Source organism: Neopelma chrysocephalum, unplaced genomic scaffold, assembly GCF_003984885.1.
Source record: "Neopelma chrysocephalum unplaced genomic scaffold, ASM398488v2 Primary Assembly neopelma1_102, whole genome shotgun sequence".
In the NCBI taxonomy this organism is placed as follows: domain Eukaryota; kingdom Metazoa; phylum Chordata; class Aves; order Passeriformes; family Pipridae; genus Neopelma; species Neopelma chrysocephalum.
Genome location: NW_020897765.1, coordinates 1,620,108 through 1,646,612, shown reverse-complemented (window position 1 = coordinate 1,646,612; position 26,505 = coordinate 1,620,108). Strand labels below are relative to the sequence as shown.

At 41.6% G+C, this 26,505-nt stretch overlaps 2 protein-coding genes and 1 long non-coding RNA gene across 8 annotated transcripts in view; 2 read left to right on the top strand and 1 right to left on the bottom strand.

Annotated features, from left to right (window-relative positions):
* Window positions 1–5,799, top strand: part of ARMC3 (armadillo repeat containing 3) — a 60,201-nt gene extending 54,402 nt beyond the window's left edge. For 5 of the 6 annotated variants that reach the window (XM_027695619.1, XM_027695617.1, XM_027695615.1 and 2 more), the window contains 3 exons: window positions 1,051–1,248; window positions 3,662–3,824; window positions 5,300–5,799. In XM_027695619.1, the coding sequence (XP_027551420.1) occupies window positions 1,051–1,248; window positions 3,662–3,824; window positions 5,300–5,509 (571 nt within the window). In that variant the 3' untranslated portion in view covers window positions 5,510–5,799. The remainder of the gene's footprint in view (window positions 1–1,050; window positions 1,249–3,661; window positions 3,825–5,299) is intronic. The other variant, XM_027695620.1, reaches the window with a different exon arrangement.
* Window positions 4,363–14,828, bottom strand: LOC113973478. The gene is made up of 2 exons (XR_003536230.1): window positions 14,704–14,828; window positions 4,363–4,420 (listed from the first exon to the last, which is right to left on the bottom strand). It is a non-coding gene; the product is annotated as an uncharacterized LOC113973478 (long non-coding RNA).
* Window positions 14,829–15,816: 988 nt separating this feature from the next.
* Window positions 15,817–26,505, top strand: MSRB2 (methionine sulfoxide reductase B2; the record flags this gene model as incomplete). Its single annotated transcript, XM_027695621.1, is given in 6 exon segments — window positions 15,817–15,972; window positions 16,051–16,219; window positions 17,600–17,706; window positions 18,687–18,763; window positions 22,676–22,823; window positions 25,432–26,505. Coding segments are annotated over 6 exon segments (765 nt in total), but the record flags the coding sequence as incomplete, so codon positions are not given.

The following is a 26,505-nucleotide window of genomic DNA, read 5'->3' as shown; positions in this document are numbered from 1 at the left end:
CTAATAAATGTGTATTTATTCCACACTACGTTCCAGTACAGCATTTAAGTAAATACTGCCCAATGTTCATTTAATCCTTTTCTAAAGAGTATCAGGGTATTAAGCTATGTAAAATGGGAAAGAAAATAGGTGTCATGGCTGTCTTTTGATGGTAGGATATTGTACTGGCTGCCTTCTTCCTCACCCTGATGCTCTGGTGACCCCTTGGACTTCTGTACTGAAGTTCCAACAAGACTCAGAAACAGCTTGGAAACTATTAAGTGCCATGATCTCTCCTTTGCAATATTCCTCTGCATTCACAGCAAGTAGTCTCACAAGTAGGAAAACAGCTTTGGGAAATGAGAGTGATTTTTTTTTTCTGATGTCACAATTCCCACTGGTAAAAAAACGGGGATTAAAAAAAAAAGAGGGCAGGAAAAAAGAGTAGAAGTCTACTGTAATGCTTACTGGTTATTTTATTGCTGTATAAAATAATGAGCTCTACAGTTCCTTATGAGATAAGTATTAGACAGATATGATGAACTGAAGAACCTGGACTTGCAAGTACAGAGATTATCTCTTGGAACGTCCTGTCAAGATTTCAGCCATGCTCTTGATACCATTTGTTCCTTTATTTGAAGTCCAGATTTTTATCAAGTAAAAAGTCACTGGAGGTCATGATTTTTAGTTCATATCCATTGGAACCAAACCATAACTGTCTAAAGATCTTTCCTCTCTGTATGTAGTAGGTAAGAGTCTCCTCCCCTAGATAACCCATACATGGGAAAGACATACCAGAGCCATTGACAAAAATAAAATGACAATTTACAACACTGTTAATGTAGAGATAGTGACACTTGGTTCCTAACCATCTCCTGCGGGAATGTTCCACAAGTGTTCTCTACAGCTTTATACATTTTGGATATTCGTTGTTAAGAGAAAAGATTTCTCCTACTTTCCATCCCTCCCTAATCAATTTGTGTAAATGTCCTGGTGGAGAACTACTGTATTTGAATTTGAACTTTAGAGATTACAGTATTCTAAATAAATGTATATTTTTTTCTATGTAAGAAAAGGGAAGGGGAAAAAAGAAGAGGAAAAAGCAAAAGAAGTTACTGATATTACACCTAAAGACCAGGAAGAAATAAATTTAGAAAATTCACTTTGGCTACCACCATCTGACATAATTTTAATGGATTACATTAATGATGCTTCCAAAACAATTCTACCACTAACTACTACCCGGGAACAGGTTGTGGCCCTTGCACAGTGAGTACCAAATTATATTCCAAAAGTTGAATTAGTAAAATAACTGTTTTCTTATCCAAGTACAACTTTTCCAAATTCAAGTTTTTTCCCATTCTTAACTGAAATCCAAATCAGCTGTGTTCCAGCATGTTGACATGATTTTAGATTTTAAGCTTCTTGTTCTAATTCTGTTGCTTTAGCTTAATATTTTTGAAATGAAGTATCACTTGCAACAAAAGGATGTAAATTTTTCATTTTGAAAATATTCATACGGGCAATTCTAGGGTTTTTTTTCACATTTATATGTAACTGTACTGATCCTTTCCAATGAACACATCAGCTCCCTATAGCATCTATATCATCAAGGAGCTCCAGAGACCCAGGTGCTGCAAAGCCTAAAAACACAAGCTAGAACCCCAACCTAACAGTCACGACGGTTGCAGCTTACATGTATCATGTCTATTCTTTCTCTTACCATGTTTCTTATCTATTTGGTTTGGAAGCCCCTTGGGACAGGAACTCTCTTGTATTTTGTTTTCCTATAGAGCCAAAAGCATGAGACAAGTTTTCTAATGCAGTTTTTAGATGGTGTTGTAATTAATATCCTGATGGTTTAATAGTGCCAGAATATTGCACTGGTGCATGTACAGACTGTTGTTATCAATGTGTGATTCATTAGTTACACTGACTATTCAGCCTGGGCACCAATCACTGTCACCTCCAAGCAGTGTGTCTGCTTTCATCTTCTCCTTAGTTTAACCTTTATTATCTTAGCAGTTTCCTGGCTGCCTCCTGAATCTGGAGAGTTTGTTGTCAGATCCCACTGAGTCTCACAAAATTTGTTACTTTCACTAACTCTCATTTTTAATGAAGTGGTCTAATGTGATACGAGGAATGACTTTTCTGTTGATTGCAGAGTTTGAAAGGACAGATATTCATCCTTAACTATCCAGCTGTGTATAAATCATGCTGCCTTCCTCAAGGTGGAATCCATAAAATGCTCTTTCAAGTTCAGTCTTCTAACCAGTGAAATACTTGCAGACACACAGCCCAGTGAAACAATCATGGGAAATTTAAGTAGAACGTTTTTTTCTGGGGATTTTTCTGTGCATGTTCTATTTTAAGTGGCTGCCTTAATAGCGTGTGTTCAACAGGGAGGGGAGGAAAAGGCAGCCACTGCATCCCTCGGCAGCCTGGCAGCCTGAGCAGAGTTCCTGCTCTGCTCACCAGAGAGGGGGTCGGGCTGGATGAGGGAACACCAGTAGTGCTGGATGTGTCCTTTGGAACAAACACTGTGCACCTTTGTGCACACACAGAGGTGCTGAGCACGTCAGCTCAGGGAGCTTTGCTGTGTTCAGTGAGGGCTGGCTGTGGGCACACGCAGCACGAGGGACTGCCTGGAGCCCACACTATTTCAGCTTCACCCAGTAATTCCCAGCTTCAAGATACCACATCCAGCCTGCTTGGTGATAGCTCCCCATGCCTGTGCTGTTGGAACCAGTGCTTCCTCAGCCCTCAGTTTGAGAAATGAGGCCTCGGAGGTTTCCTTGCTTGTGCTGTGCAGACAGAACCTGTTCACAGTTTCTGTAGAGGAGGGGATGCAGATTTTAGCTCCCTGTCTGTAGCAATGGCTTGTGATTTCCATGTCAGCTCTGTGACAACTTGTCCAGGGTAAGAGCCCCTCAATAACCCTTGTGCCTGTGGCTGGAGCCACTGCAGGGAACAAAGGTCTTTCCATACAGGGACCATGCATAGGGAGGTGAAGGTGTGTGTTTGAGGAGGTGGGGACTTACAAATCAGGGCTTGGTCTTGTGTGTGTGCACTCACCCAAAAGACATCTTTTGGCAGAGTTGGCACAAATTGTGAGTTCTGATCTGTTTCTGTGACTGAGCCATTTGTTTTAATGGATACACACTCACCTCTCACTGCCAAAATACAGGCTTCAGTGTAAGAAAGCACATGTAGAAGTACCTTCAATGAATACAGTTGCTTTTCTGTGTTGGGATCATTACCTATGGCTTTATTTTTGTCATACATATTCTCACGGTTTTATTACTATTTCAAACAAATGTAATATGTAGCTCACCTAATCTGTTATCTACGAAGAGGAACACTAGCTCCTGTAATTACTTCCTCAGTAATTGATGATTTTCTCTGAGGACTTCATGCCTATACTAGACCTCTCCAGAATCTCTGCTGGCAGTTTTTGCACCTTGGTTTAGGTCTGTGACAAATTTGAATGACTTGAGTTATGGTTATCTGTATCTATAGTAAGCATATTTAAAATACCAATTACTGAATTAAAAAAATTAGGCAAACATAGAAAAAGTATTTCATTCACTTATTGGTTGTATACATTTCATTTTGCTACATTTTTGTGATAAATACAAGAGGAACTATAGATGTAATTGATCCCGGTATGCATTTGGAACAGGTTTGTTGCAGACAGGATGGGTGGCTCTATTGAAAGAGACAAACTACATGACTTCAGCTGGGAACTTCACATAAGTGAAATAGAATTTGAACTGAAATGCAACATTGTGCCTATCGGGAAAATCAAAAAAGGGACGTTCTATCACAGGGCTTTACTTTTCAAGGTACATTAACATTTATTTTGCAACATAACATGTTGATTTTAAATGGATATTCAAAACTATACTTGCATCAGTATAATACCATATTTTTATTCATGTAAAATCTTTTGTATACACTTTAGTAATTTTTCCCCAGCAAAGTTGATTTCCCAGTGAATGAAAGCCAACATTGCCTCTTTATGTAAGCATTCTTGTTGTCATTAAATTGTCTTAAGTGATATGAGCAGAATACTTGATAAATGGCAAAAAGCCAAAATATTTGATTTGGAGTCAAAACATTTTACATTTTCTGTAAACTGTAGAATATTGAATTATGCAGCTTCCCTCTTTTTCCATGCTGCAAATGTAAACTTGTTGGGACAATTTTTGTTTGGTATCTATCCAGTGTTCTATGATAGTATATAACAGCTTTTATGTTCTAGTTTCTTAGAAGTTCACAAGCATTAACTTCTGGGAAGTTTCATTTCTTCTTTCTTCATGTGAAGATGTACTGGTGCAGTCTGGTTATCTGTCCCATACTTTTTCCTTAGCTGGATTTTTCTCTTTCTTGGATGGAAAGGAAAGAGAAGCAAGGGCCTAGCACATTGAGCTGGAAGGACCTAGGAAAGAGTACACAGGAGAAAGAGCACAACCCTAAATTTATGGTATCCATGGGGAGAGAAAGTTCCCAACTTATTTTATGAATGGTCTGAGGCTGTGAATTAATTATGCTCCACTGTCCTAAGAAACCTTTGAAGGGAACAGGTCATCTCTTAAAGCCACAGCACTCTAAGCAATGGATATCCTTGTCCATTTGTAACAAGTAAAAATCTTCCAGGACTTCATTCCTTCACAGCAGATGCATGGTGAGAAAGCAGTTTTGTAGCTGGAAACCATTATAGGTCTGTCCGTGATTGTGCAGCACAGAGGAAAGGCAGGTGTTTCATCTAGCAGCCACTTGCCTTGCATTTCATTGCTTCCCACATTTCCAGGGCTGAAAAGCAAGGAGTGTGCTTTGGAGCGAGGCAAGAGTCCTAAACTTACACTGATAAAAATGTTACATTTTTACACTTAATATTTCATATGAGCTGTATGTGCACTGGGCCTACACCTCACTGCTTGAATACACTTCAAAATACTATTCAGAATGAAGTCTTCCAACTAGAAAAAAAACATTGCTGGATATTGTGGGTGTTGCACTTCATTTGAGATCTAAAGGACTGGCTGATAAACAAATGTATCAGTATCTGAAAAGAGTTAAAATTAATATTTTTCATGATGTGCATTGAATATGCTCAAAATAATATTTAAAAGCCTACACTTTCTAAGCAGAATGAACAATAAAGGTTTGCACACTTGAGAGGTTTATAAAGTCTGTTTCAAGGAAACACTTCACTTTTAAGGTATTTGTTTGGTTTTTAAGCATCTCTGGGCCTTGCTGTATATCACAGAAGCTACATGGATGAACTGTGATTAACTCCTACTTCTTTCATTTTTAGGTGATAGCGGACAGAATTGGCATTGGCTGTAGTTTAGTTCGTGGCAAGTATAACAGAGCTTGGAATGAAGTTAAATTGGTTGACAACTTTCCCAAGGGAATAGCTGGGCTTCTGCCTCCTCCTCAAGAGTATATTGTAGATCTAATGTTTGAGCCAGGCTTTTTGATAAAACAGGGAAGTGCGAAGGCGGATCAATATAAACGTATTTAATCATCTTGACAAATTTCACCAAATAAATATTTTAAAGATGTTTGCAGTGCTGTATTTTTGAAATACGGGGTTTCATATCCAACTATCAAAAATAAGCATACCTGGTATGTTGTCTTAAACATTTAATTAAATGAATTTTTGGTATCCAGCTTCAATGCTTAGAAATTTTGTTAAATTTTTTTGTACTATTTTAAGACTAAACTGTAAAACTACAGATTAAAATTTGGTAATCAATATTTGTTATGTGCTAACATTAAAATGCTTATTAAATAGGTTTAGATTATTTCCAATACAGTATTTTTTTTCTTATTTTCCTTCTTCTCCCATGCACATTTATAGAAACTACTTGTCCATGAAGCAAGAAAATATGACATCTGGTGAAATAACAAGTCACCTAAAAACAACTGAACAATTTTTGTGTGAAATAACCCAAGAAATGAGAATTAGAATGAAGATAATGGTATACTTTCAACCTCTGTAGAAAACATCCCATATATATTTCTTAGAACTTGGCAGAGTTAATATTTACAGATAATAAGGTGCTCTAGTTGAAAGTAAATACTGTTTGTCCTTGCACAGGGAAGACAGATGGTTGATAAGTTAATTCTTGTGATCTCTGTTTAAATTCTTTATTTTTCACTTGAAGATAAAATGGAGTCTGAGAAGGCAGCAGTTTTAGACAGGGAATTTGTATTTCTTGCAGCCTTGGGTAATGTGGTGTTGCTGAACTGTGGTGCTGTATCTAAGAGAGGCAAAATACTGGCTACAGCCAGTAACTCCAGTAAACACTTCCTGGTGAAACTGTCAGGAATGTACTGGAGTATTTCAGGGAGCATCACTATGAATTGAGTTTATCATGGAAAACTGAGAAAATGCCCTGTACAACAGTTGGGCCAGTGCAGACAATGTTGTACAGAACTGAATTTCAGAAGAATTTCAGAATGCAAACAACAAGGCATTTACTTCCTGCCCACCAAAAATGTGATTTAAAAAATTGTTATCTGTGTTCTTTTAGTTTTTTAATGTTTGCATAAGCAGAGCCACTTCCATTGACCACTTTGGGTTGAGGAGGTTTGTATCTGTTGTATTCATTACTGCTTATGAGCAGGATCCCACCACTCCCCCTCCTTCCTCCTCTGACATGCAGCATGATTTCCTGGTAGCCCCTGGGGAACATTTTATCTTTCTGTTGTAAATTCACTTATATGGCTGCATGCTCATTTTTTTACCTTATGTTCAGCAGCACTCTAGACATCAGAAGGGAAAAGAACTCTGGAAACAAAATGCATGCTATGCTGGCAGAACTGAGAGGAAGGTGAGGATGTGTTTCTTATCATTGCTATGTAGCAGGTAGGGGGATGGAAGGTCATATGCTCTCCCCGACAGGTATGACTCGGTATAGACACCTACAACTTTGAAAGTGCAGTAAATTGAAGTAAAATAAGAATTAATTTCCTGCTAGCTATCATTTTGTATAGTTTTCTTACATTGGAATTTCATTATTTTGTTTTGGAACCATAATGTTAAAGTGTGACTTACTGTGTTTGAGGAGGTCTTGAAAAGAAAGCAATTTCTGTTGTTTCTAATAAAAGCCAATAGGGGGGGAAAAAAGACAAAATGCAGTTTTTAAAGATAAAAATTGGGAAAATTCTAGACATACAAGCTCACTTTACATAAAATAATTATCTAAACAAATAAAACCAAATACTATACCCTGCATTGTATTATGAAGAATTTGATGATCCAAAAATGTTGGATGAGGGTTGTTTCATGTCAACTTAAAATTTTTAGTTTTGTATTATCTGAGTTCTGTCACTTCAAAATTGTAACGCATTTGGGTGTCAGAAATAAGATCTAGGCAGAATATAAACACTACTATCTCAAATTGTTACTCTGAAAACTGCACTTCAGTGGTTAAGTAAGTCAAGAGATGCCACACTTTTTTATTTGATGTTAACAAAGGACCCGTAGTGTGCCCATGGCTCCAGTGAAGAATTCCCCCAGGCTTGAGAAGCATATCCCAGCTCACACTCATTCCAGAACTCAAAACAAAATGTTTAAACATTTCTACAAGGCTCATCTGGGTGCATATTCCCAGGACATGTCTAGCATACACCATTTGGCTTGGGCCATGCCTGAGAGAATTGGTCACCTTCCTCCATTTAAGGAGCAGATGGAGAAGGGCCTCATATTTCCTTTCACAGGTTATGCAAGATCTCTTTGCCTATTTTAGAATAAGGGACAAAAAAGGCTCTTCAGCAAAAGACTCTTACTAGAAAGTTCAGTGCCATTAGGTTTTGTGTGGAGGTCTAGCTGTGAGCAAAATTCTTCCAGTCTATGTAAACCTTTAGAGCTGTCCACTGCTGTTCCTCACTCCCTCATCCATGCTGCATAAAACTGTCAAAAGTAACAAACTCCTCTATGGGCTCTATAGTATGTAACATCTTTCCTTTTTGTGGTGCCAGTGTTGTGCAAGTTTGCTTTAAAACATGGTGCCAAGTTCTCGTGAAGCAGAAACTGCTCCAAAATCCCTTCACCCTTCTGTTGCAAGAAAGGCTGAGCTAACTACCCAACCAGAGACCTCAGTGCACGCTGACTGGTACCACAGCTTGTAGTCTCACTGTTCCCCATTTCTTTTTTATTGTTTTCTCTTGCTGTTTCCAGGAAATATTCCTAGATTGTCTTACTGTTTCTGACACTCATCTCTTGTATTTTCTAATCTACATCCTGTCGTGGTTTAACACCAGCCATTAGCTCAGCCCCACACAGCTGCTTGTGCTCTCCCCCTCTGGTAAGATGGGGGAGAGAATCAGAAGAGGAAAAGTGAAAGAACTCAGTTCAATAGCTAAAGCAAAAGCTGCACATGCAAGCGAAGCAACATAAGGAATTCGTTCACCATTTCCCATGGGCAGGCAGGTGTTCAGCCATCCCCAGGAGAGCAGGGCTCCAGCATGCATAACAGTGACTTGGGAAGACAAACAGAATCCCAGAATCAGGTAGGTTGGAAAAGCCCTCTGAGATCATCGGGTCCACCCTTTGACCAGACACCACCATGTCAATTAGACCATTCTAAGTGCTGTGTCCTGTCTTCTCTCAAACACCTTCAAGGATGGTGACTCCACCACTGCTCCACCACCACCATTAACACCATCACTCCAAATATCCTCCCCCTTCCTTCTTTTCCCCCAGTTTATATATGGAGCATGATGTCATATGCTATGGAATATCCCTCTGGTCACTTGGGGTCACCTGTCCTGGCTGTGTCCCCTCCCAGGTTCTGGTGCACCCCCAGCTCACTCACTGATGGGGTGAGAAGAAGAAAAGGCCTCGGCTCTGTGTAAGCTCTACTCAGCAATAACAAAAACATCCCTGTGTTATCAATGCTGTTTCCAGCACAAGTCCAAAACACAGCCCCATACCAGCTACTGTGAAGTAAATTAATTCTATCCCATTCAAAATCAGCACACATTCTTCTGTAGATCAGCAGTGCTTCCTAGCTATAGGAAGGATGTGAAGAAAAAAAAACCCACTCCATAGCATGCTTTTAATTCCATTTTAATATGAATTTCACTGAAAAAGGTGCTTTTAGTGACAGAGTTTGAAAGAAGATTCCTTGAAGGCCAGATGTCAAAAAGATACTAAAGAGTCAAAAGGTTTTGCAAAATGCCAAGTCATTAGTTTTAATTGGCATTAGGGAACAAATTATGAAAGACTGGAGGTCTACTTAGTGTCCCAAGATGTAACAGATGTTGGTAATGATATCTAATTTCCAAAGTTAGAAAATTCTCTGACTAACAGGCACTCTTAAGACACAGTTTATCCATGGTAGATCATGCAGAAGAATCATGTGCTGTGAGTGTCAGTTTCTTTTCATTACACTCTTTTTGCTGCAGACTTCTAATGTAATTAATGGGAGCTGCAGTACCAAAGAGAGAACTAGGTAACTGAAGGCTGGCCCTTAGGTATAAAAATATGCAAAAAAGTCAGGGACTATAAGCCCAAACACTGGGCTGTTCAGGAATTTCAAATGACAAGATAGCTAAGTATCAGGAATTGACTGGAACTGGAGGTTTACAGCACTGGGCCAAATTTAATGTTGGGTCTAAGTATGTCATGGCAGTTTCCACAAGCCAAGTGCCGTGTGGCATGTGGTACAGTTCTAAAACACAAATAACATGAAATACAGGCCAAGTTCAGGATGCAGTGTTACATGTGCCAAGGATCACACTGCTCCAACAGTCAGGGCACCTTCTTCAGAGCAAAACCTCTGGTCAGAAATCTGCAGTTATTTACACAGGGATTAGTCTGTAGCTTTTGTTACTATGGGACAGAGGAGGGATGAGAGTCACAGATTCATAGAATGGTTTGAGTTGGGAAGGAACTTAAAGATCATCTCATTCGAACCCACCTGGTGTGGGCAGGAACACCTCCCACCGGACCAAGTTGCTCCAAGACCCATTCAACCTGATTTTGAACAGTTCCAGGGATGGGGCATCCCCAGCTTCTATGGGCAACCTGTTCCAGCGCCTCACCATGGGGCTGCTGCTGATTTAGTGCATTGTTGCCATTTGCTGTGTATTTGCTGACCACAGAAATTCAGTAGTAAACAGCAGTACAGGTTTCAGTCAGGTCTGTGCTCAGTTTTGATACTGAAATGCTGCTGAACATTAGGTGGGGTGGGAAAGTATCTTTGCTTGCCACTCAGAAATTAAAGTAACACACTAACAAATGTGCTAGCACATGACCTACCATAATTGTCCTTGCTAGATGAATGGCAGTATGGTGTGGAACCATACTTTAGGTGAAACCTGCTCTGATCCTTTCTACCCTCTTCCTATGGAGCAAATATGGACCAAAACATTTACCACAGCAGCATTGACTCAGTACTCTCTGTCTTTTAAAAGGCTCCTCAGTTCCCACAGAAGTAGTCGTCCCTGCAGACCTGGCCAGTCTTTATATCACATGAATCTGGAGGAGAAATTTTTCCTCAGCTCAGAGTTGTTTAGATAGGTCCTGGAAATGAAACCCAACTCCTGTTTCTGTGGGAGCAGGATATGCTAGGCCACATTGCCACCAGGAACTCCATTTTCATGAAATTGAGCTCATGCCTTGAGAACAGAATGCTAGTTTTTCCAACAGACAATTGGTGACCAATTTTTTTAACAGAATCTTTAAGTACTGCTAAAAGAATGAGTTTAAGGCACACAGGCAGTGCAGAACTGCACACTGTGCACCTGCACATCCCTTAAGCAGTTTTTTGAACTAGAGTCTCTTGCACTGCTTCTACCTTAATATGTTTCTTATTTTTCAAATCACACATCCATTTGATAAAATCACAATCTGCTTTTATATAACTGGGAAAATAAAACCCAAACAAAACCGCCTCCAAAAACACAGATACCAAATTGATTTTGAGATATTTCACACCCTCCACTATCCACGTACTTTATCAACAGTCCTGTTCATTACTCCATAATTCCTTCCCTAGTGAAATCAAGAGGCAAATTCAGCCTTCCTGTCTGGCCACAAGGCAGGTGTCTCGCAGGGAGCTGGCACTGTGTTCAAGTGCCCCATCAAACTCCCCCACAAGCCGGGTCACAGCCTTTAGGGGTGCTGAAAGCTCAGCTGAAGCTGCTGCAGACCCAGGGCACAACACTTCACACTGGTAAGAGGTGCTGGTTCAGGAGGATGTACCACATAAAAAAATATAGGACCAAGAAATTACTTCTTGACCTCTTAACTTGTTCAAATACATTCATTTTTAGTAGAACATTTCCAGAGGACAGATGCTGCCAAGAGGTCTTACTCTCACAACACAAGTCAATCAGAACTTGAATTCCCAGTTAAACCATTTCTGCTGCTGGTGGGACAGTGGCAGTACAAAAGATCTGAAGGTCATTTGAAAGCAAGGAACACACACACAGCCTCCTGCTTTCTGCTTATCTTCTAACCAAGAGCACTACAGTGAAGGTGAGTCACCAGCACAAAACCAGTGGGTGACTCTTCCAGAAGTGCCTGCATCTAAGTGAAGGTGAGATGGAGGAAACGCAGACTTTGGGCAGACTTTAAAGAACATGATTTTGTCCTTTCCCTGATTAAAAAATTCATTAAAAATAAACCTTGGGGGCTCACCTATGAGAGAAGGAAAGAAGATTCATAACTTCAGTTATGTGAATCCCAGATTTAAAAATACATCTAAGATGAATGATTGGGAATAAAACTTGTTCTGGTGAGGCCTTTTCCTCAGGAATTCCCGTTTGCTGGGAAAGAGGCAAACTGTTATATCAGGGAAGTCAGTCTATTGAAGAGAGCCACTTCCCCAACCAGAGTGTGAAGAATGACATTTAAAAATATTAAATTTTAATCATTTATATCATTAATCATATATATAATCACTAAATCATTTATATTTTACCATTTTATGATGCAATCATGAATTAGCTTTTTCCGTATTTCTAATGAGAGGATAGAACGGATGGTCAGGGCTTAGTTCAGGGTGTGATAAATCCATTAAGATAACCTACAGAAAGCTGCTGCTATGGCAGATGCTGCCAAATAACTGTTCATTCAATGGTCTGTTCAGGCTTTGGGTACTGGGTGGAAGAACCATCCCACTTCTTCGCTACCTTGAGGTACAAGGGATAGGAAATCACACACAAGATTGTGGAATGTATTATTACTTGTCTATGTGGCTTGAGAAATTTGGATGGTATGATATAGGGGATGCATAGGGCAATCCAGGGAAATAGCATGGAGTTGTTGCTTCCCAATAGCTGCCCCTGCAGATACACATAGCCCATACAGGCCTGTGTGTCTACTTTTAGCTGAACCAATGGCCCAATTGCAGAGTAGAGTCCTCTATCAAGGAGTGATTGCAAAATATCCATTTCACTTTGAATTCATGCCTTCACTTGTTCTGCAAGACACTTCTCAAAACATTTAGGATCCTAGAATAATTTATGCTGGACTGGACCTAGGGAGGGCATTTGGTCTAATCCAACTCAAAGCATTTGTCACAGTGGACCAAACCTGTAGGTCCCTTCCAACTGGAACTATTCCATCTTGTTCTGTTCAAATTCCACCCTTAGACTCCTGCAGAAGGCTCATGCTTAAGCTAGTCCACCTATTTTTTTCTAAAAATAAAGGTCAGAATAATCAAGTATCCTATAGCTTATAATTAGCAAAAAAATATATTAAACCATAAAGCAAGCAAAGCAAGAAGTTGTTTGTTATTTCTGATGACGTCTTTGCCTGAATCACATCAGACTACTCTATAAATGAATCTAAGCAGAATCCATGGGTCTGCTTCAGGGAGGTCCAGAGCTGTGTTTAGTCTCTCTGTGCCTCTGGAAACCAGCAATAACCTTTTCTGAGGTCTTTTGACACTTTAAATGTTGCTGAAATCCCTCTCCATCATTGGAATTCAGCACCAGAGCATTACCACATATCTTTGGATAGCATTTGCATGTGAAAACAGTATCTTCACACACCAAGAGCTCAGAGTTTTCATCACACCTGAGTGGCTAGGAACTGGCTGTGGAGTTGTATCAAGTCTATTAGAGGAGAGGGAAAACTCTGCTGAGGAAGAATGCGGAGTTCCTGCGATATCTCCTACAAAAGAATTAAGGATTCTGTGGGGGAAAAGGGAGCCCACCACAGATACGACCTACCCCCGCAGGGCTCATGCCAGTCCCCTGTTCTTCACTCCCCAGGGACCTGGGCACACAGTACCACTACACAGGACAGATCCAAGATAAATTCTTGCATGTTGAGTTCCCATGTGTTTCAATGGGAACATCTCATGGGAGGGGACATACATTAGGTATGATAAAGTGAGCAGAAGAAAACTGATTGCATACAAATGCATACAAAATAAAAACACCACAGTTTCAGTGTTTTCTTCCATAGGTAGTAATGTCGAGGGGCTTTATTAACAAAAGCTGCGTAAGCAGAGGTCTGAATTTGAGGAGGGTTCATCTGACTTCTTCACTTCACTGCTTCCTGGCTGACTGCTCAGTATCTGCCAGCGTAGGCATTACGTGATGCTCTGCTTGTCCCCAAAGCCATCAGTCAAGACAGAGCCTGGGCTGGGAAGTGGTTAGAGTCCGAATAAATATTAGCAGGATAGTCTGGACCGTGCCTGCTTCCCTCCTACTCTCGCTTTCACCCTCCCACACACACACTGCTGCTGCTGCCTCAGCACAGAGTAACACTACAGAAGGTGCTGAGGAGCTTCTCCCCCATCTACACACATCTAATAGGACATTGTGTGACCCCTCCCTGGATGCAGCTTGTGTATGCCCTGGAGTCGGGTGACATTTTTAACAATAAACCTGCTGAATTACAATTCAGGGAGAATTTACTTGAAAATTTACATAATGTAGCTAGGGGAGACTTTTAACTGCTTCCCCTTGTGCATAAGGGGAAAAAAAAAAAAAAGGAGGAAAATTAAGTAACAGCCTAATTGGCTTTTATAACAGTCTATGGGGAGAAATGCAGGCCGGATGTCTGCCTAGCTACACAGCTTGGTATGTGCTGTAACTATGGGAGGCTATATTACAGGCATGACAGGACAATGATTTGGTTTTCAGGACCAAAGATCTGAAAAATTAAATACCTCCAGCCAGGGGGGTTGTTTACCACTTGAGGAAGGCCTGTCATGCTAGTTTGGATGAATGCAGGTCAGGTTTCTGCTGGAAGGAAAAACGGAGGATCTGCTTTGCCAGTGCACCACCTCAAATGGGGATCATGGCTGCTGGGATGAATGGGATCTGCCTCTTCCACCACCACCCTCATTTTAATCAAGGCGTGGTTTGCAATGAACTGGGTAACTGAGGGGATGATGAAGCTTGGGCTGATGGGCCTGATGCCTTCTGCTCCTTCTGCTCCCACTGCTCCCCTAGGTGCATGGCCCAGGTGCCTGCTCCCCTTCTCCACAGCCCAAGGAAAATGGCACAGCAACAGGCCTGTGTTGGTTCCGTTCCCACTGCCTCAAAAGTGCTGCATTTTAGGATGGTACCCTTAACAGCCACAAGGAAGATATTGACAGTTCATTTTTTATTTAATTTTGTCTTTAAAAAAATCACCAGTTAAATCAATGCCAATTACATGAAAACAGGCAAGTTTCAGGACTAATCACTTTCTCTCACCTTCCTCCATTTCCCAGATACTTCAGGGAGAACTCCATTGATTACCTGTCCTCCTCAGCAGCAAACACAACTTGAGATCAAGACCAGGAATGTGAGGGAAATGCCCCTTTTCCAGAGTTGAACTGGAGACAGAGTGACACCATCGCCTGCCACCACTTTCCAGACCTAAGCCATTTGCCAGAACTGGGGGAGTGTCAGACTGGCTCTTTCCAAAGGCCCTCTAAAATGTACCAGTTCCCTCCTAATGCGTGGCTAAATGACTGATATAAGATGCCACAGGGGTGAGCAAGAAGTGGTTTGAAAAGACCTTTGATCGTTACTTCCCCAAATGGCGGAACATGGCAAAATGTTGTCCCTCTGCCACAGCACGGATGCTGCCCCCTGCGTGCACCAAGAGCCCCGGCAAAGCCCTCTCCTCCCTGCCCAGCAGCACTCCTCTCCTAACATCCTGAGGACTCACAGTCATCACATCTCCAGGATTTTTCTCAAGGTACTCTGGCTTCACTCCACAGTGTCTTATTACACAGGACAAAACCATAAATCCAGTGTATGCCCCCTCTCCCCTCTACTGCAGCAGGTAGTGAATGCAACCATCTACGAGCCTTGCTGATATCCATCTTTTGTGCAATACTTCGTGGATCCAAGCAGAGGGAGTAATTAGAGCCATGGTACTGATCATATGCTGTGCTTCATGTCCTCAGCTCCCTTTGAACTCACTGTCTTACACATAAGGATGGTTCAATAAATGTGTATATAAAGGACTGATCACACAACACTTATTTTTTTAGCTTTGATTTCAGAATTAGGCTGGAAGAACTAGACTAGAAAGAAAGCAATTTTCTATTAAACACCGTTATTAGTTTTGTTATCCAATGCAATCAAAACATTTCCTTCAGGAATGATGAACCAAATCAGAAATGGAACTACTGGGGAAAAAAAGCAGACAATAGCATTAAGGCTTAACCTGGAAAGCTAACTTGTGTTTAGGTTTACCTTTTAAGGACAGGAGGCCAAACTAAAATACATGTCCTACTACAGGTATATTTATAGACCAAGTCAAAGCAGCTGTGACTGCAAATCGCACCTGCTAACAAGTACCCCTCAGACAGCAGAGCACCTTCGCCATCCCTCGATCAGCGAGAGCAATGCCTGTAACGTGCACCCACACAGCAAGAGCACTTTGGCATGCAAGCACCTGACTTGTTCTCCTTAAAAACAACCTGCAATGGCTGCAAGCAAACGTCTCAGCAGGATTTTGTTATATTTATGGCTGTAGCGATTGTTGATTTTTTAAGCTGATCTCTTTGCCTCTCAGTAAGAAGCGATCGAAACCTTTACCTGCAAATGCTGCATCGGCATTTAAGCGAATTCTTTACTCATTGCTTTTATAAGGTCTGACAGCTCAGGCTGAGCGCACGGATCAGACGCGCCCGGCGCATTGCCCGGTCCCGCCCCCCGGACATGGCGGCGCGGCTGCCCCTGAGGGTGCTCGGAACCTGCGGCCTCCGCCTCGTCCTGCTCCGCTCCGGCGGCTGCGCCCGCGCTGCCCACAGGGGCACAGGTACCCCCGGGGCACGGGTGCCACAGGGGCACGGGTACCCCCCACAGGGACCCACAGGGGCACAGGTACCCCCGGGGCACGGGTACCCTCCACAGGGACCCACAGGGGTACGGGTACCCACAGGGGCACGGATATCCGCAGGGGCACGGGTACCCCCGGAGCATGGGTATCCACAGGGGCACAGGTACCCTCAGAGCACGGGTATCTACAGGGGCACAGGTACCCCCCACAGGGACCCACAGGGGCACGGGTACCCCTGGAGCACGGGTATCCACAGGGGCACAGGTACCCCAGGAGCATGGGTACCCACAGGGGCACGGGTACCCCCCACAGGGACCCACAGGGGCACGGGTACCCAGAGGCACAGGTAATCCCCCGCCTGGAGCTTGGGAATGGGGGGAAGGAGCAGGAGCTGCCCTCCAAGGGGAGGGCATCCCCGTCCTCGGTGTCTTCTGGCCGGTTAGCATGCTGTAGGTTTTCCTCTTGAACTGGCCGGCTAAACTCTAGGGTTTTTGGTTAAACTATAATTTTCAAATTCACACACACACACCCCACCCCGCCAAATCTCACCCCTGCATTGCAAGAGATGAGCGCATGCAAGCATCCTCAGGAGCTGATTGGTTTTCAGAGATCCTGTGATGATGGGAGATAGGCGGGGAAGTAGTTCCCCACCTCAGACTTTTTGATTAGGAAGGTATTAATCTATTTTACTCGCTGTTTTTCAGCCAATCTATTAATTCTTTGCCAATTCCATACCACCATAAATGTTCTACATGGTGTGTACAGACTCACAGGAGGCGTTGTTGGAGTTTTGCGCTATAGTGGGTGACTTCTTCCCTCCTGTTGTGTGTCCCTCACTTAACTACAGCCCCTTTCTCTTGGTCTCTAGGTGTTTCTTTCTTCCAGTGTTCCTTCTTAGCACTGCTTTTCATTGGGGCCTGTGAAAGTTGCTGGTCTTCAACGGCTCATAGATGAACATTAGTTCTGGTTTCTGAGGGTTTCCAAGAGACAAACTCCAAAGCTTTTAGTGATACCCAGGGATGAGGAAGGAGCAGGAGCACTGCATGAGCAGTTATCCCAAGCCAGAATAGAGGGTTGTGCAGGGAGAGTGGGAGGTATTTTGGGTCATAGGTGCCTGTTTCTATTATAAGCCTTCCCAAGTGTTTTGCTGGAGCTGCTCTCTGGATGTAGCACGTCAAATGGAAAGCAGATGCAACATCCTGCATTCCCCCCTGCTCATGTCCCTGAATTGCTTGCTGTGCTCTGTCTGTACCCATAGAAACTTGGGGAGAACTAAGATGATGATGGAAAGCATCAACGCAGTCTAAGTTAAAATGGTGTTGAAAATAATACAAATTATCTTTCTGCATCTAATTGAAGACAAAGGGTCTCTGACTAAACAAGCTGAAGCAAGTGCTGCTACAGACTGGAAAAAGAAATTGACTCCGGAGCAATTCTATGTTACAAGACAAAAGGGAACTGAACCGGTAAGCAAAGGCACTAATGCTGTCCAAGGGTAAACAACCTCCTCAGCCTGCTGGGCTGAGAAAAACCTGCTTTGGGGAGCTGTGACCACTCAGTTGCTTCACAGGATTTCCCCTGCCTTCCTGTTGATGAAAGTTAGGCTCAATATACTGAATGAGGTGGATTTTGTTCTGACACAGACTGGTTTGAAGATGAAAAAGCATTCTGCATTCTTTTCATATTTTATTGGGTTTTTTCCTGGGATACTTTGCTGCCAGCTCAGCAGTCTGTGTGGCAGTTGTGGAGGCCTCTCCAGAGGGGAGGGAAATTGTATTTTTGTCCTGTAGTCTCCTTTTTTTGACCATATATAGATTAGCCATAGAAATATTATACATAGCACTCCATTCAAGAGATGGGTTATCCCTCGTGCCAGATCACCCACCTACCTTGTCCCCATACTTTGTTTCCTTCTGTGATGGAGGCCATGTAGTGATGTGGATGGAGCACTGGCATCCACAGCCCAGAGCCAGGACTTCTGCATGCATGGAGCATGTACCATGGGATTAAATCAGTTAACTGCCCAAATTCATATCTGTAAAATAAGGATCTGAGTTCCAGACCATGCAGGAAGGAGGAGAGTCCCTTTGTAGAGCCACTTTAAAGTTGTGGCACTCCATAGCAGAGCCATGGTCTTTGGGATCCTGCACATTTCACCAGTTCCTCGGAGGTCACGACTCCATCCCTGGTACCTGGATGATTTATGCATCTGACTGGTCTCAAGGTTTCCGGGGGTAGGGGGTAGTCTTTCTTCACTATTAATCCAAAGGCATCCTCCCCTTCATTTCTTTGGGCTGGTAATGTTTGTTCTTCAAAGCCCCCCTGTGAAGCCTTCTTTTTATGGTTTTTCTCCTGTTTTGAATCTGATTCCTACATGCTTGTTCCAGATGGTGAGCTTTCAAAGACCTGCATTATTAACTTCTCTTTTTTCCTTCCTTTTAAAAAGCCATTTAGTGGGATCTATCTGAATAACACAGAATCGGGAATATACTACTGCGTGTGCTGCAATGCCCCACTCTTCAGGTAACATCCTTAGGATTTCAAAGTGTCTTTAACAAGCCCTAATTGTGGCAGGAAGGGCAGTGTCTTTTCATGAGCAGAAGTGAAAAGGAGGAGGAATGGAAAGAAGGACAGTCCCTACGTATAAGACCTCCAGGATACCTGTGTTGATACAAACACATGGTACGCCTTTTCTTGAGCTTGTGAGGTCTCCAGTGGCCAGCAGACAGTTGCTACATTATGGTCTGTCTGTTTCTCCTGCCACACACTGTTCTTTTGGGTTGATAATAATTCTCTGTCTAAGAGGTCCTTAAACCACAGGCTGCCACAAATTATGTGTATTTGTGCATTACTATCACTGTGTGTGCTCCTCCAAAGTCATCTTTACCACTCATGCTGCTGGGCTACGGAGACCTTTGGTCTGCCTTTGTCTCGCTGTTGTGATGGTCTTATTGCTGGGTCCCTCACACTGAAGCTAAGACCCCCACCCCCAACTTGTTCCTTAATTGCATTCCACTATTCCTACTTTTTTGCTTACATCTACTTTTTAAAACCTGACTGCAAATGACTGTGCTGTTAACCCTGGTGCTCTTTACAATACTATATATTTTGCAACTTCATTAACATCTAAGTAAAAGGAAATAGAGTGCCTTGGAGTAGGATGTGCAGTAGGTGTTCTGTTCTCTGTAACTGAACCAGAAAAGACAGTTTCTTTTGGTTTTGTTCTAGAAAATAACCCTTTTTTATTATTATTCCCAATTCAATGAAATGCGGCTGATATGCCCATGTTTATGAAGACTTTAAAGGATGCATTGCAAATCAGAGCTTCAGATGGGAAGCTGAGGAACAAGAGATCTGGATAGTAAGAAAGGAGGGGAAAATGTAGTGGCTGTATTGAAAGTAAACCTAAACTAAGCAATTAAATGGTAAAAATGGAGGCTGATCATTTTGAATGATTAATTTTTCTTTGGAGTATAGAAAACTGTTGTTACGCAAATATGCATTTGCTTAAATGTATCTTTTTCTGTAGAGGTTTGCTAATAAACACTTTTAAATAAATTTATTTCCAAAGTGCCAGCATTACAAAATATTCTGAAGACAAATACAAAACCTAATAATACCTCTGGGAAATTCAGATAAATTAGAGAAATTTTGAATTACTAAGCAGTGGAAGAGTTCCTTCAATTCCTTTAAATTTTCCTTCAATTTCAGCATCTTTTATATTAGACAGTAGATATTGACAGATCAACATGAAGAGAGAAGCACTGGAGGGAATTGCTTCTGCTGCTAAACTAGTAACAAAATGACAATATAACCAGTCAGGCTGCTTTTTGCACTATCCAGCTCTCAGAGAATATAAGTACTTTTGTTTAAAGCACAAGATAATGCTGAGCCTCACAGACAAAAAAAATAAACTATCAGAAAAAGAGCCTTGTAAGAATATTTGAAATTATTAAATGTGCAAAATGGTCCAAAAATATGTTTTCCACTGATGTATTATGTTGTGGAGAACACTAAAAATGAGGGGGGGAAATGGTATTGGATAAGAGATTCATTCATCATATTTATTTCCTAATCCATTTAAAATGTCCTTTCTTTTTCAAATGCATTAGATCATTAGGTACAGGTAAACATGAAGTATTTCTTCCTTTTTTTGAAACATGTTTGTATACATTTATACCAGAATTTATTACCTTCTGCTACCAAATATTCGTTTGAAAGAGTTGGAAATACACGGAACAAGCCCCTAACCTTTATAGATAGCAAATTGTGGTGCTTTAATTAAATCTCAAACCTTCATCAAACCATAAACCTACAGCTGAGATTCATACAGCAAAAAGCACTTTTTAGAATTATCTGGATTCCATCCAGGATGACTGAAATAGGGATCAAAGTAAATGACATGTGCTGGAGGAATGGCGTGTCGAAGGCTAATCTAATGCATATGTTTAGGGAAAGTCCATTTATCCATAAATTAAGTGGTGAAATACTTCAAAGGACAAATATTATCTTGAACAGCAATATTTTTGGGTACTAAAATGTTTCTATTAGGGAATCTAAGTGATATTACTGTTAATAAAACCACACAGAGGCCATTTCTGTTGAGAGCTAATTTAACAGCTCAAAGGATTGTTCCTGTAGCAGTGGAAAACATCTACAATAAACTTAAATATTGTGAGTGACATGTAAGGGACAGAGTCAGTCAGGGTCAGATGCAAAACCCACATAGCGTTAAAGACCTTCCGTGACTCTATGGGGTTTTAGAGAGGATCTTTGTATCTATGTATGAATAAACATAAGGACTCCTGTGTCAAAAAATAGAGTTCTAATAAAAAGGAATCAAAACAGATATATGTCAGGGAAACTCAGAAGTCGTGTACAGATATGTGGTCCTCCAGGTTATTCTTGGGGACTCGGTGGCTGGCAGGCACAGTGTTAATGTGTTTTTGTAGCAGGGAAAGCAGGCAGCCCTCTTTGGTTGGAAAGAAATAGTGCTGGAGCCCTAAGGACCTTCACATACAAAGGCAGAGTCCACAAACTACATTTGCTTCAGTGCAGCCTTCTTCTGTACTGTGTCCTGTTTCTCTCCAGTTTTATGGAGAGGAGGAGGAGGAGGAGGAGGAAGGAGAGCATTTCTTATGGGTATTTGTGCATTGATGTAAAGGACTAAGCAACAGCCCTCATGAAAACTAGCCTTTGGTCATTCTGTGCTTGCAAATCCTCTTTTATTTCCAGAGTTGCATTACTCAAAGACAACGCTGTACAGATGATTATAAAACTCATGCTGACGCACACACTGTTCTTTGGGTTGGATGTTTTAAGCTTTTTGCCTAGCTTGTTAGTCTTGTCTTTTTAAAAGGCACTGCAATCTATTTTTAGTTTTTTATTCACTGTATTAATATCCCACCAAAATATACGATATGCACTACATACTTTGTTTTAAATCCTGTCTTAAATAACGGACTAATCCCTTTGACCAAGAGCTGTTACTGGTGTTGATGTCTCCATCCACCACTAGATGCCAGTAAGAGCATTGAGTTTGTGAAACTGGGAAAAAACTTGAGAAATCGAGAGGAAATGGTCGAGGTGAGTCTCCAGCCCACTTATCTGAGAAGTATGTGAATCTATCTTCCTTTCTTGTTCTAGCTCACTCTATAGAGGTCCCTCTTTAATAGGAGAAAGTCCATATTGCTATTAAAGCTTGCTCAGTTTTAAATAGGAGGGATTATCTCATTTCTGTACTAAATCCCAAAAATATTTTCTGATCGTGTTTTCCAATACACTTTAGGTTTTAACATGCAGCTAAACAGTGTTGGTCATCCTAGATGTTAACAGGAGGCAATCCACAAGTTGACAGTGTGTAATACTGTTTCTGATTACTGCAATTATCTCTTGGGAAAAGTAGATCTTTGTGCTGTGAAGATTTCTCATGGGTTGATTGATGGTTTGAGCAAGGCTCTGTTTGATTTTCAAAACTAGCTTGATGGCTGACTGCCAGACAAAGCCATCAATATCAGGTGTGAACCTGGTCTGGTGGGCCAACCCAACCATTGTCCATTCTTCGTTTCTCCTTGTAAACTTTCTGAGATTGTGCTGTATTGGGCCAGGCTTTGAACTGCAGCTTAGTAGGTGTAATTCAGCTAAACACCATGCTCAGTTGTTGGGAAAACCCTTTTCCAAGCTTTATGAAATGCCAACCTGTCATTGAAATAGAAACAGTGAGGCAGAATCTCCTGCTGTGGGCTGATTGAGAATTCCCTTTGGAAAAGAGTTTCCAGCACAGTCTGATGCCAGTGAGAAAACTTCTACTGTGCAAATATTATTAATAGTGGTACAAGACAGGAATGAGGAGAAAAGCCAATGTTCTTAATAGAACCAGACTTTTTTGTAACATCTCAGTTATTAATTAACAAGAAAATCTGGTTTCCTCTGTAGCTCAGAAAAGAAGTACAATTCTGGGAGTGGATGGCCATCGTTTTCTGAGGCTTATGGTACTTGTGGCAGAGATGAAAGTAATACCAATATCATGAGACGACCAGATAACTCATTGGGATTAGCTAGAACTGAAGTTGTCTGCAAACAGGTATGTTTATTTTGAAAACAATATGCAAAGACACAGATCTTAACAAATATGTTTTCTTTGTGCCCATGAAGGAATCTATCTCAATACAACAGTGAGAATTACAGTATCACTGGAACCATTCTGTCTGACTTCTTGGCATGAAACATGAGTAGAGTATCAAATATAGGCAGTCAGTTTGGTGGGAAGAAAAGTATGTGACTGGGGAATGTAGTTGTGCAAGTATAGCCAAGGCCTGAAAATTTAGACAGAAAATTTACTGAAAGGACCTCAGGTGCAATGCAGGGTGTGACAAGAGACGGTAGAAGAGACTCTGTGATAGGGACCGTGCATTTGGCTCATCACAGGGACAGTTACTCCTAGTTCAGCTGCAAAATATTTGCTGAAGATGTTCTTAAAATATGCAGAGACGGACATAACACAGCCTTACTAGGTAGTGAGTTGTAACCTGTGTATCTTCCTACTGTTGGTTCGACATTGGGGAAAATACTGTTTGCAGCTGTTGAAGCTTATTACTCTTTGCCCTGCATGGTGGTGGCTGTGCCCTGCATCTCCACAGCTATTTTCTGTGGATTCTCATGGTTCACAGAAGCCACCTTCTATTTTTGATAGGTGTTTTGACTCCCTCAATCATCTCTTTTCTAGACTAGAAAGGTTCAGTTCCTTCAAATGTTTCTTTTTATGCAGTGTTTTTTAGTGTACTGATCGTCCTGTTGCTCTCTTTTGCATTTTTTCCAATTGACCGTTTTCCTTCTCCAAGTACAGTGCAAAGCTGGACATAGTGCTGCAGCTGGGCCCAGCCTGCATCAGAGGTTGGGGGCTGTTCAGGTGTTTTGTAAATGGTGTTCCTGTCCTTACACCTTTACCTTTCCACAGCCCATGACACACACTTGTTTCGGGACATGCTGCAAAACCCAGGTCCTTTCCTAAAGAACTGCCACCCCTAACCATTTCTTCCCAGCTCTGAACCTGTTTATTATTTTTGTTAAGGTATAAAAGTATGCAATTGAGACTGATGAATTGCATCTTGGATTTGGTTTTTTATTGTCTGTGTGTGTCTTTTTTTCTTAAACTGTTAAGATTTTTAATGCTGTCCTTCAGTGTGCCTGCAGCCCTTCTAGCAGGATTAGGTACATCTGCAAACGTAACAAGCATTTGCTGCAGTCCGTTATCTTGGTAGAGTTCAGGTTTGCAGCAATATGCAGCAAGCATCTTTCAAGAACTCCCATCTGAAGACAACCTTCCAATTTTATAATGAGCCACTGATAGCTATACTGAGTCTAATTTTTTTACATCAGTTATTTGGAGGAGGGAGAATCCTCAGTTAATCTATGAGAAGGACCTACAGTGACTGTCCTAAATGAAATTTTCATAATATATTGAGAAGTCTAGATACTTCCATTTATTTCCTTTATACTTTCTGGCACTAATACCTTTTTGACTTCCTCTTCTGGGATCTGCTTGTTTGGGAGGCAGGTATTTGCCTGCTGGCCAGAGGTGATTACTTTCTTAATTCAGGATAGCACAGTAGGTACCATCATAATGGTAGTCCATAATTAAAGTGGTAATAATGCAATAATAATGGTTTCCAGTCACCAGGGGTGTTCCCCAGGGCTCAGTATTGGGTCCAGTCCTGTTTAGTGTCTTTAGTGATGATCTGGACAAGGGGATCAAGAGTATCCTCAGTAAATTCACAGACGACAGCAAGTTGGGTAGGACTGTTGATCTACTGGAAGGTAGGAGGGCTCTGAGGAGAGATCTGGACAGGCTGGATCAATGGGAAGAGGCCAATGTTACAAGGTTCAACAAGGCCAAGTGCTGGATTCTGCCCTTGGGATCACAACAACCCTGTGCAACTCTACAGGCTGGGGGAAGAGTGGCTGGAAAGCTGCCCAGCAGAAAAGCACCTGGGGGTGCTGGTCAACAGCAGCTGAACATGAGCCAGCAGTGCTCAGGTGGCCAAGAAGGCCAGTGGCATCCTGGCCTGTATCAGCAATAGTGTGGCCAGCAGGAGTGGGAAAGTGATTCTTCCCCCTGTACTTGGCACTAGTGAGGCTGCACCTCCAGTACCATTTTCAGTTTTGGGCCCCTCAGTTCAGGAAGGGCATTGAGGTGCTGGGGCGAGTACAGAGAAGGGCAGCGAAGCTGGTGATGGGCCTAGAGGGCAACTCCTATGAGGATCAGCTGAGGGAGCTGGGGGTGTTCAGCCTGGAGAAAAGGAGACTCAGGGATGACCTTATCGCTCTCTACAGCTGCCTGAAAGGAGAGTGTAGCCAGGTGGGGTTCGGTCTCTTCTCCCAGGCAACTAGCAATAGGACAAGAGGACATAACCTCAAGCTGCACCAGGGGAGGTTCAGGCTGGACATCAGGGGGAATTTCTTCACGAAAAGGATTGTTAATCACTGGAGTGGGCTGCCCAAGGAGGTGGTAGAATCACCATTGCTGGAAGTGTTCAAGAAATGACTGGATGCAGCACTGAGTGCCGTGGTCTAGTTGACAAGATGGTGATCAGTCAAACGTTGTACTCTGATCTGAGAGGTCTTTTCCAACATAATTGATTCTGTGATTCTGTAATAATGCAATAATAACATGGTAATAATTTCTGTTGCAGTGTGACGCCCATCTAGGCCATGTGTTTGATGATGGTCCCACACCTTCTGGGCAGAGGTTCTGTATCAACAGTGTTTCATTAAACTTCAAACCAGGCTCTGGTCAGTGAGAAGTGGATCTCTGTGGCTTACAGAATGTCCTTTCTCTGCTTGTACAGCATGCTTGTGAAAAATTCTCATGCTTTTAATATATAACCCAAATTTTAGTACTTAAGCCATAGTAGCTTTGTTTTCCAGCTATTATCTTTGTTAATAAAATACATATTTTTGTCATAACTCTTTTGCGGTCTGTCTTTTCATGGTTAGTGCGATGTTTTGATCTGCTTATTGTATTTTTTCATTAAAAAAATCTGTGCAATATTTCACTTTAATAACTATCATTATTAACTCTATTGAGGCTGCTGAAATGATGTGCTCTCCTGAAACTGACTGTCTATTCTGACCAGTAATTGTGGCACCCAGGAACACAACTGATGTTGAAAATGGCTGATCATGCCACAGCTTATACTTCTGTAAAATCATCATATCTTTCTAAAGAGAAGCAAAAATAATATGAATCTTCAAATAAGGTTTGGGGGGTTTTTTTTCCCCCTAATGTGAGAGACCTTTAGCCAAGCCAAGTGACTTTTCCATGAACCCACGAAAGCAAAGTGCTGAAGGAGGGCCTAATTAAAACTATTCCAGGCAATGGAACCAGTGGAGACACTGAGTCTTTCTTCTTTAAAATCAATTATTTTGATTCTGTGTCCAATAGCAGAGCTGAAATAGGGTTTACTCCAGGAACTTTGTCTTGCAGCAATAATATGATAATAATGTAATGATATGTGTAGTATTTCCAGACTTCTGTTATCACTTATGTATTTCAGAATCCAAAAATAAAAATGAATGTGAAATTTACTGTATTTGGGGAAAATAAGTCGGCATCAAAAAACAGGTTCAGTAAAATTATGCTTTTGCTGAAAACATGCCTTATCTGTTCTTCCTTGTACAAGTTTGTAAATACTTCTGTATTCTCCCAAGCACTGTCATTATGGTTTGCTCTAACAGAAAAATAAATCCTATTTTTGTTAAATTGA